The sequence below is a fragment of the Silurus aristotelis genome (genome assembly GCF_946808225.1).
Source record: "Silurus aristotelis genome assembly, chromosome: 28".
Lineage (NCBI taxonomy): Eukaryota > Metazoa > Chordata > Actinopteri > Siluriformes > Siluridae > Silurus > Silurus aristotelis.
The window spans coordinates 5,242,548-5,253,741 of NC_139601.1; the positions used below are offsets into that span (position 1 = coordinate 5,242,548).

The following is an 11,194-nucleotide window of genomic DNA, read 5'->3' on the forward strand; positions in this document are numbered from 1 at the left end:
CCTCCTCTGCACATTTCCAAACCATCTCAATCTCGCCTCCCTCACCTTGTCACCAAAACGTCCTACATGCGCTGTCCCTCTAATAAACTAATTTCTAATCCTGTCCATCCTCGTCACTTCCAACGAAAACCCTAACATCTTCAGCTCTGCTACCTCCAGCTCCACCTCCTGCCTTTTACTCTATGAAGGTGAAATGTTTGAACCGTTCTCTTGAAAATTATTAACTTATAGCTGCAGATAAAACAGATTCAAAGCTGATAGGACAAATTTACTAATACACTGCTAAACGTATATAATTTAACATTTTTTATTTAATCTAACTTTTTATTCAAATAAAAAAACCTCACAAATAGGTGCTTAATTCTAATAATAATAATTCTAATAAGCTTGTTATTAAATAGCTTGGGAATTGAACCATGTTATAAATGAATAAATGTATTTTATTGGAATTCTCTTCATCCAATCTAATTGGAAAATTTCTAAATCTATAGTAAAACTCGCACCCAAAACCTGGGCAATCGAACTAATCCCATTCTCAAAACAGAAAAAAGTAACAGCGGGATAGAAAAATGCGATCAAATAATAAAAACATGTCACAAGCATGCATGTAAAAAGCTAAGAGAAATTAGTATAGTGTAAAAATGATATTTCTTTAATATGTGTGTAATACTCAGCAGCTTGATGTTTTATGGTACTGTATATGCAAACAGTTTTAAACCTTGCTCATGTTTTAAATACAATGCATCCAAAAAGTATTTTGCTCAGCCTTTGCTTAATACTTTGTTGAAGCACCTTCGGCACAAATTACAGCCACAAGACTTTTTAAGAATGATGCTACAAGCTTGGCACAGTGAGCTTAGGGCAGTTTCCAAAAAATGTGTTCTTCTTTGCAGGACCTCTGAAGCTCCATCAGGTTGGATGGGGAGCATTGGTGCACATACATTTTCAGATTTTTTTCCAGATAAGTTAAATCGGGTTCAAGTCTTTAGAGTCGTCCCGTAGCCCCTCCTTTGTTATCTTGGCTGTGTGCTTAGTGTCGTTGTCCTGTTTAAAGATGAACCGTCGCACCAGTTTTTCTTCAAGGATGTTTCTGCACATTGCTGTATTCATCTTATCCTTGATCCTGAAGTCTTTTAGTTCCTGACACTGAAAAACAAACCAACAGCATGATGCTGCCACCACCATGCTTCACTGTAGGGATGATATTGGCCAGGTGATTAGCGGTGCCTGGTTTCCTTCAGACATGATGCTTGCCATTCAGGCCAAAGAGTTCGATATTTGTTTTTCATGGTCTGAGAGTCTTTCAGGTGCCTTTTGGCGGTCTGTTCTCCTCTCTCCATAGAGAAACGCTGGAGCTCTTTCAGAGTGACCATCAAGGTCTGGGTTGCTTGTTTGGCCGGTCCTGTAGGTTCCAAAATTCTTCCATGGAGGCCACTGTGCTCATTGGGACCTTCAATGCTACAGAAATATTTCTGTACTCTTCCCCAGATCTGTGATTTGATACAATCCTCGGAGGTCTACAAACAATTTTTTGGCTTGATTTGTGCTCTGACATGCACTGTGGGACCTTATAAAGAAGGTGTGTGCCTTTCCAAAACTGAATTTACCACAGCTGGACCTCAATCAAGTTGTAGAAACATCTCAAGGATGAACAAGATGCACCTGAGATCAATTTTGAGTGTCATGGCAAAGGCTGGGAATACTTTCCAGATGCACTGTAAGTCCTAAAGTCACTTTAAAACGTTTAGTATAGTCCTCAAGAAGCAATGAAGCGACCAAGTAAATAGGAAATTAAGTAAACGAGACCCTCCCATGTTATTCAGGACGTTTCCTGGTACAGTAAACACCAAGTCACGTGACACGGTTATAAACAAGAAACTTTGACTCCTTTTAACGCGCACTGTGTTTAATGATTTGCTCGGGGTTTTCAATGGGTTACTTCTTCTTTCCAATTACATTATTTACTAATGGGGGTCCTTTTGGTAGAATGTTTAGTCATTGGTAAACTGAAAGTATTGTAGCGCAGGAAGAGCTTTTACTTTCGCTTTCTCTGAAACAGTACAGAATGGGTGTGTTTTGGTCTGTGTTTAAGCTGCCGTGTAATTTAGTCCTGTTTGTATTCAGACATTCTTGTCCTCTTTTCTTCTACATTGCGAGGCTGTTCGGCGTTATGGATAAACCTGTGACACCAGGCAGGAGAATGGGTAACATCCACGCGAATACCGAGTACCAGTCGGAGCAGTATGACTCCACGTGGGACGATGGCTATAAAGACACTTCAGAGGTTATAAAGCTTTATATCATTCGTGTCATAGTTTGTTTGCATGACAATTACAATATAGGATACTTTTCTCCTCTCCTGTGCTTCACTTTTCTTCTTTTTGTAAAGGCTTGTCCTTCTAAATTCATCAAACCTGCAATGAAACACGTATTTGGGATATTGGAGACATTGTTCATGGGGTTTATTTCGCAATAAATAAAAACATATATATATATATATATATATATATATATATATATATATATATATATATATATAGAGAGAGAGAGAGAGAGAGAGAGAGAGAGAGAGAGAGAGAGAGAGAAAAGTACACTGCATGTCTGCTTGGTTCAAACGCTGATGTATAGTGATGGTTCTATGATTACTGACATAAAAAAACTATTGGCGAATAAGCATTATGTGTACATTTTGACAGGTGTCTGAGCAATGGACCTACCGTCCACAAAGGAACTTAAATGCTGCAAGAGACGTTCAAACATACAGACACTATTGCAAGGTAATATGATTGTTTGATTTGCATCAGGGAAAAGGTGGTTGCTGAACGTTCAGGCACAGTGAAGCACACAACATTATTTTGGATGTGATATGAGACAGGCAGAGAATTAGGTGACAGTGAGAGCACACTCAAAAGCTATTTCTGTAACTCTTATTCACAAATAGCAGGTCTAGTTTAGTGTTTGAGCAAGGAGCTTAAAAATAGAAAAAGTGTTTGAAATGAAAATTCACTGTCTTAAATTTTTTCACGTTAGAAAATCTGGGAACATGTGACAGACGATGAGGATGAGGACGTGAGTATTAAGTTTTTCTGTGGATCAATACTTTTCTTTTGTGGACACAATCGTAGTGTTTCTCTTAACAGTATTAACAACAGATCTATATGGTGTTTTTACTTGCAGGACAACGACTTACCAAATATAAAGTTTTACAGAAATCAGATCCACTTCGTCCCTGATGGTAAGACAAATTTTGATGAAGAATCTAAACACAATGCAGGTTCGAAGGATTTCACATTTTCCCTATGTCTTCAGGTGTGAACATTGAGGAATTTCACAAAAACTGGTCTAAGGATTACGACAGGCTGGAATATGTGCACTCTTACATTCAATGGTAAAAGTCTTGATGCCACAATCAGTACATAAATAAATGGCAAACATCCCGTTAATTTCTACATTTTAAATGTATAAATTGTACTTTCTCTACACAGGCTCTTTCCAATACCAGAGAAAGGAATGAACTATCTATCGTCTGAGCTTAGCCCAAAAGAAGCAAAGGTATGCAATGAAATTCATCGAAAACTATACGATTATGTAAAAAGCCGTGTACAAGTTTAAGTTTATTTCTATAGAGCTTTTCACAATGGACGTTGTCTAAAAGAAGCTTTACAGAATTTAAAAATTAAAGGGAATGATGTGTGTTTATCCCTGATGAGAAGACTGTGGCAAGGAAAAATTCTTAGGTGGTATGAGGAAGAAAGCTTGAGAGGAACCAGACTCAAAAGGGAACCATCCTCATTAGGGTGATATCAAGAGTGCGATTATAAATCATTACAACAACACAAAGCACTGGAGAGTGAGAACCACCATGAGTGTGTGATTATGAGTAATGTCCAGTCTTATACAGTCAGCTGACATTGTGGAACTAGGAGCTACTGAAACCTATTACACATAATGTCACGTGATTTAACAAAACGTTATGAACTTTTGTAGCTGTTCTGTATGGACGAGGAGGTGAGGAGAAGGCTATTGGTGTCTTATAGGATCATGTTGGACTTCTATGGCATCCGACTTGTCAATGAGGAAACCGGAGAAGTTCAACGTGCAGAAAACTGGAGTCAGCGATTTGATAACTTAAATAGGTACATATTCCTTTATCATTTTTTTAAACCTTAGTAAAAAAATCATTGTCTATATAAGAGGCTTCATTTGTGTGGTTGTACCGTTTGTCTCACAGAAACACACACAACAATCTTCGCATTACCCGCATCCTAAAGTGCCTGGGATTACTAAAGTTCGGGCATTATCAAGCACCTCTGGTTCGCTTCTTCCTTGAGGAGACTCTGGTGAAAAAAACGCTCCCGCGAGTCAGGCAGAGCGTTCTAGACTACTTTATGTTTACAGTTCTGGACAGAAAGGAGCGACAAGAACTGATCAAATATGCATTCTTAAGGTTTAACCAGAGAGATAAATTTGTGTGGTGTCCTAGAAGGATTTGTAGTAAGTTCTTGAATGAGGAACGAGCATCGATCCACAATATATATACCGATCCCAATGAAAACGATTCAACTTCTCGACGCGATCACAGTGATCTGATGAACAGCAGTGTGCAATGCATAGACAAAATCAAAACCGATACTAATGAAGACGCACATGCTGGGAAATTGTCTATCAGTAAAGATAAAAATGATGAGAATGTGTCAGGTGAGTGCCACGATTCTGAAAAACAGGCTTTACCCGACCATGCTGAAGGACATGCTCATACGATTGACATTAATGAAGTCTCTGAAGCTCCAACAGTAGCTGATTCTCAGGGTGACCATCCCCTAAATTCAGAAGCTGCAGACCAAGAGGATGCTATTAAAGCCGCAAAAAACTCTGTAACAAAAGCTACAGAAGAAAATGAGGATGGCAGTGAATTTGCGGACTCTTCCAAACAGCCAGTGGTTCAAAATAATGATAAAAACATGGACAGTACTACAGCCAGTGATCAAAACAGAGATGAAACTCTTAATCACGAGAACGTTGCGCGCAAAACACCTCCATCGCACGGAAACTCCGCAAGCGAGCAAGATGCTCTCGAACACGAAGGAGACGAATCAAAAGAAGGGAATGAAAATGAGCATGGTGATCTAGATTCCGAAAAACACGATTCGGTCGAAATCCAGAAAAGCGTCAATGAACCGGCAGACCGGATCGTGAGTGCGGCGAATGGAACTGCCACAAACGACGAGGCAAATCCTGCATGCAATGAAAAATCAGCAGATACAAATAGTCAAAAATGTATTTCTAGAGAGGACATTGGGTCAAACGCATGCTTCGAACAAACCTCGGTGAACAGGACAACTCATAAAGTTGACACTGAATCTGAACGGGTCGCTTTGAACTCAACTCTGGTTACTCCTGGTAAGGATGAAGAAACAGGAGAGAGGAGCGAAGGAAAGCCTGCTGGGGAAGATGATACAGATTCAGATACAGATGTAAAAGGTAAAGAAGCTGAAAAAAAAGATATGATCTCCACTCAGGTTTAAATGCTTCATTTGTCAAAATGTATTTGTGTGTGTGTGAGAAACTGTTGCTTTCCATGAATATGCATGTTTTTAATGGGTTTTTTTTATATATATATATATATTCATCAAGTCATGGAAGACGCAGCCTATTTGAGATTCTTGTGCATTATTGTGCAAGTCTATTTTTATTAGAGTGTAGATTATACAAACTGTGTTGTATGAATTGTATGGATTTTGATAGTCATTGCTGAAGTTGTGCAATAGCAATAATAGTTATAAAATCACGATCTGCTTAATTTAGGGCAAAGCTGCTCCACACTAGGGCTCACAGGACAAAGTTGGCCCGTGGTGACCTTTGATTTGGATCTCCATACAATGTGTATTAAAAGAGGGGGGAAAAATGACATTTAGAAAAACTTTTGAAAACTAAGGGCCAATTCTATGTCTCTTATTAGAGCTTATTAGAGCTCACAGTGGACTATTGGACTGTTTCTTGTTGAACAATACGTTTCACTGAACCAGAAATTAATATAATGAAAATAAAACTGCATTAGTTACACCGTTATAGAGTCATGTTTTTTTATTTCTGTATTTCATTATGAAATGTCTTTCATTATGAAAGAAAGAAAGAAAGAAATTATGAAATCATAAACTCTATTCTCAGCCAGTCAATTTTGATTTTTGGCCCTTTGGAGAAACAATTCTGATTTATGGGAAAGGTTTGTATATGAGAATTCTCAGGAGGCCTCATGTGTTGAGGAAAGTATTTAAAAAAAAATACAGTCCAGAACTAAATCAGAACTTAACTGGATTAAGGTACTGAATGGAAGAAGTTAGTGCCTAAGTAGCATGTGTTAGGCTAAAACACATTAAGTTACTAGTACACAGTCCAAAATAGTTATTCATTCATTCTTGTTCAATAATTGTATTTTTAAACATAATAATCACACAGACAAAAGATGCTGCTTTAGCACTTCACCAAACATTCCAGCAGGCGGCGCTGCATCAACACTTCAACAAACACTCCAGGAGAAAAATATTATGCAGTCAGCGCTGCACAATAAATAAAATATATTATAATATTAATAAAACATTTATACTCACCAATGTTGGCGTTTAAGAGAAATGTGAAGCATTTCGGAGTGAGCTTGTAGAAATGTGCACGGTTCAACCTCATTTGCATACAAACGCCACGGCTGTTTATGTATATAGTCTCAGTGTTCAGGGCTTGGACGCCCTCTAGAGGCTGAATCCCAGAATGCTCATTGTGCAGCCTTGTAGGTTTACAGAGCTTCACTGTCACATGTTTTAAGGTGTTAGGATTACAGTATGGAATAAAAAATATAAATGTAATACCAAAATGTTTGTGGACACATGGGCATGACTGATGTGTTTTTTGAACCAAATGTAGCCCCCGTTTGCTCTTCTATTAACTCCCAGTTCTCTGGAAAGATGTTCCACTAGATTTTGGAGGGTGCTTGTGGAGATTTAGAAAGATTTATTCAGCCACAAGGTAAAGTAAAGTCAGGTACTGATGTAGGTGAGGTAAAGAGGCCTGGGGTGCAGTCAGCATTCATATTCATCCCAAAGGTGTTCAGTAGGGTCGAGCTCAATTGAAGATCTTCCACTCTAACACATTTAAGGCATATCTTCATGGAGCTGGCTTTGTGCTCAGGGTGCATTGTCCTGCTGGAACACAATTGGTGCTCCTATTTCAAGTGAATGGGAATTTTCATCCTATGCAAGTGTGCCTCCAACTTCAAGGTGACCCCTTGATAAACTCTTACATAGAAGATTAAAGCTTTTACTTTTGCCTGGTTGATTGTTAATCATTTGTTTACATTGATTTGGGGGAACATGTTTTTGTTTTTGTTTTTTTTACTGTGCATAGGACAATAAACAACTATAAACTTTGATTGATCATATCAATGTTCAAAACATAAAACCTTTCATAAAACCTTGCCACTTTTACTTTCAGTTTGAAGACAATGGGCGTTTCTGCTTGTCTTTTTTCAGCTTTTATTTTTGTAATTAACTTCCTTTTCATTTCTTCACTGTGCTCTGTGTAAAAATCTGAGAGACAGGGATTGTATATGGGTAACTCCGAGAACACTTTCAAAAACTACGACTCCACATGGGAAGATGAAGACTATGAGTACACTACAGAGGTAAAATGACTTATGTATAGTTTGGTATTATGTACTGCTATACTTACTGCCAGCGATGATATAAGGTGAATTCAGATATTCCAGGAAGAGATCAGTTACATTTTGTAGAGGTCTTCAACATTGAGAAAAACTGACCCGCACTATGACACACAAATTATATTATATCAAAACCACAAGCTATTCCTTTAAATGTAAAATTTTTATCGGATATACAAACACTCTTATGAGCTACGTTCACATCTTAGGGGTTGCACTTGAACAGGAAACCCACAGGGAACTAAAAATACTTCAAGGTTTTGGACGGACGGACGGACGGACGGACGGACAGACAGACAGACAGATGCATTTATACATATATATATATATATATATATATATATATATATATATATATATATATATATATATATATATATATATATATATATATATACTATTGTATACTAATTTTAAAAAGCTTCTATAATATTTATTAATTAATTGCACAATTGACAATTTTTAAACAAGCATTTATAATATTATGTCTTGTATCATTATCAGAAGAGAATCGGAAGGCAAAACGTGTAAAGAAATATAAAAAATGAACTACTGTAGTGTCACTAACCAATGTACAGCAACATTTTAAACACAGTATCATCAAGTACTATTTTCTGCATATTCTTTTTCAGTCCTTTATGCTATGGGGTGCAGACAGCAGGGACACACATGCTGCAGAAGACATGCACAAGTACAGATGCACTTATAGGGTAATTTGCAATAGGCATCATTGTTATCTCTGTCTCTTACAATGTATTTTGGAATGCCATCCGAACCTACCGGTTTGGTGATTACGAAGGCCGGGCCTTAGTGCATTCTTATATTTAGTTGTAAAAGTTTACAGTTTGAGATTGGGGCAAAACAAAGCATAGATGATGTTTTAATGAAACACAAGAAAGCCAAAAAAGGAAATATTCACCATCTGAACCACCTATGGGTCATCAGTTGATTTTTTACACCTGCTGTCTATATTTTCTGTAATCACAGGTTTGTGCTCATGTACTCATTCTAATATGTTCTTACTTTCCGTAAGTCAACAATTTAAACATGGACTAGGGACCTTCAGGATTTCTGTAATGTCAGACTCTTGTATTCACAAACAATAGGTGTAGCTTTAAAAGCTGCAGGATTAAGGTTTTGTACCAGTGACTGGAAAGTCACTGTGATTGAATTCTAGGTTTTATGAATTGTTTTAATGAAATGAATTGTTTACAAAAGAATTTCACTTTCACTTTAGCTCATCCACTCTAGTGACATGAGGGAACATACGGACAGTGTGAGTAATAATGTGTATTTCCAACATTTCTTAACTCTTAAATTTGCACTTGTTTATTCATTTTTTAACAATTTATCAACATTTTTTAATCGCTGTAGCCGCAAGACGAAAACTCACCGAATCTGTGGTTTTACCAAAATAAGATCCCCATGAACTTCGATGGTAAAAACACACTCATGAGTGAAGTTATAAAAAATGAAGGAGAAACATATTGACATTGATGAGGAGGTTTATTGTTTATTTATATGTTTGTTTTGTCTTCAGGCATGTCCATTGAGGAATTTCACATGTACTGATTTGGTGATTACGATAAGCTGGAACATGTGCACTCTTACATACAATGGTAAACCTCCTAAACCCAGAATCAATTAGCCCTAAAACTGAAGAATGGTAAGTAATAATTCAATGGTTGAGATGTTGGACTTATGATCAGAAGGTTGAGATCGAATCCCAGCACCACCATGCTGTGACTGCTCGGCCCTTGAGCTGCTCAGCTGTATAAATGAGAGATAATTGGAAGTCGCTCTGGATATGGGCGTCCGGCAAATGCATTAAATGTAAAAGTGGAAGGAAATGGGGGAATATTTAAGAAGGGAAATCCAACATTAGTTCCAACAGTCATTAATACACTTGGCCTAAAACATTATTGGTTGCAATGTGAGCGTGCCATGTAAATTGAGGGAAAGAAAAAAAAAAAAGTTGATTGGTGTGAATATTTAACGAATTATAGTCCTGATTTTGAAATGTTAGACATATTGTAAACATTTCTCCACAGGCTATTTCCACTTGATGAGACAGGAATGAACTCCCCATATAAGCTTAGCACAAGAGCAATTAGGGTGAGTCATAAAATGATGGAATATTCTGTGCTTTATTTTACAGTAAGGACCAACACTCAACACATCTTCTTTTGCAGATGTTCTGTAGGGATGAGGCGGCAAAGAAAAGATTATTGACGTCCTACAGGCTCATGTTGGACTTCTATGGCACACAACTTGTCGATGAGAAAACCGGAGAAGTGCAACGTGCGGTAAACTAGGAAGAACGATTTGCAAACCTCAATAGGTACAAACTCATATGGTTGTTCTGAATTACAGCCTACACAAGAAATTTGAATTCTGCAATTTATATTGCAATTTATAAACGTTACAGAAACGCGCACAACAATCTTCGCATTACACGCATCCTGAAGTGCCTCGGATTGCTGGGCTTTCGTCACTATCAAGCACCGCTGGTTCACTTCTTCCTCGTTGAGACTCTGGTGAAAGGAACGCTTCCCCAAATCAAGCAGAGTGTTCTGGACTACTTTATGTTTGCTGTCGTGGGCAGGTTGGAACGCAAACAGTTGATCAAGTTCGCCTTGTGCTATTTTGAGCCGAAAGAGAAATTTGTGTGGTGTCCCAGGGGGGTTCGAATAAAATTTTTGAAGGAGCTCAAGCGTGCACAAACAGACCAGTAACAAAGACACGGTAACAAAACAGTTCTTCGATTGTTTAAAGTGTTCTCGTAATGAATCATTAACTATTTTTGTTGTTTTTTAAAATCACACGAGTGTCCAGTTATAGTGATTTGAGGTAGAGCAAATCTTCTGGACCTACTGAAATGGACCATCATGTTTTAAATACAGCAATTGCATTATCTATATGAGAACACTGCTCAGGCTTCCTTGGGTTACTGCAACATAAACTCGAAACCTGTGCAGCATTTTGAACTTTGATCTTTTTTGTATTTTTAAATTGTTTACCATAATCATACAAGAGCTTTTAAATAGGGTTATTAACTGATACAAATCACCCAATATGGATGTATGAGTAATTATAAAGCTTACATTATGAAACTAAGTTAATAATTCTTTTTTTTACAAATGTTTGATCACTATGTTGTATAAAAAGAGCTTGACTATTAACCAAAATCAAGATGAGGCTGGTTTACTGCTTGTCATTATTTTTTTCAGTCACAAGGTGGTGTCAAATGAACCAATTCAACATTACTGTATAAACAGAATGAACTTCTGCACAGACTTTTTTTTTTTTCCAGAAACTCCTTTAGTCAGCACACTTCTGATGGACTTGTATTTAAAAGAGATAATTACATTTGATGGGCGTCTATTGTGTTGCTGGTCTCCTGGACACTCTCAATCTGTCTCACCTCATGCACTGATTTGCAGCATGCCGCATGTAAATGATCAAATAAAATCACTGGGATGCAAA

At 37.4% G+C, this 11,194-nt stretch overlaps 2 protein-coding genes and 1 long non-coding RNA gene across 10 annotated transcripts in view; 2 read left to right on the forward strand and 1 right to left on the reverse strand.

The window, feature by feature from the left end:
* cdh4 (cadherin 4, type 1, R-cadherin (retinal)) overlaps positions 1–7,367 on the reverse strand; it is a 490,519-nt gene extending 483,152 nt beyond the window's left edge. For both annotated transcript variants that reach the window (XM_083534056.1, XM_083534054.1), the window contains exon 1: positions 6,609–7,367. The gene's annotated coding sequence lies outside the window, so the exon portion shown is untranslated. The remainder of the gene's footprint in view (positions 1–6,608) is intronic.
* Positions 1,828–6,064, forward strand: LOC310721927 (uncharacterized protein). The gene is made up of 8 exons (XM_083534154.1): positions 1,828–2,284; positions 2,697–2,777; positions 3,031–3,069; positions 3,178–3,235; positions 3,310–3,388; positions 3,486–3,552; positions 3,988–4,136; positions 4,232–6,064. Exons 1-8 carry the CDS (start codon positions 2,066–2,068, stop codon positions 5,523–5,525), a joined length of 1,986 nt encoding a protein of 661 aa, XP_083390280.1. The 5' UTR covers positions 1,828–2,065; the 3' UTR covers positions 5,526–6,064.
* A 122-nt stretch (positions 7,368–7,489) lies between the features above and the next one.
* On the forward strand, positions 7,490–11,194 carry LOC310722375. 7 transcript variants are annotated; one of them, XR_014532352.1, is made up of 9 exons: positions 7,490–7,672; positions 8,341–8,418; positions 8,946–8,984; positions 9,083–9,146; positions 9,249–9,327; positions 9,760–9,823; positions 9,901–10,049; positions 10,137–10,453; positions 10,544–11,194. It is a non-coding gene; the product is annotated as an uncharacterized lncRNA (long non-coding RNA). The 7 variants fall into 7 exon arrangements; XR_014532349.1 differs by having other exon boundaries at positions 9,249–9,823; XR_014532350.1 differs by having other exon boundaries at positions 9,760–10,049; positions 10,137–10,464.

What these genes read in the sequence shown, in the direction of transcription:
- LOC310721927 (XM_083534154.1), top strand. Translation starts at nt 2,066, where the DNA reads ATGGGTGTGTTTTGGTCTGTGTTTAAGCTGCCGTGTAATTTAGTCCTG. An exon ending in CATACAGACACTATTGCAAG is followed by an intron (nt 2,778 to 3,030) that starts GTAATATGATTG and finishes TTTTCACGTTAG; the next exon opens with AAAATCTGGGAACATGTGAC. An exon ending in GATCCACTTCGTCCCTGATG is followed by an intron (nt 3,236 to 3,309) that starts GTAAGACAAATT and finishes CTATGTCTTCAG; the next exon opens with GTGTGAACATTGAGGAATTT.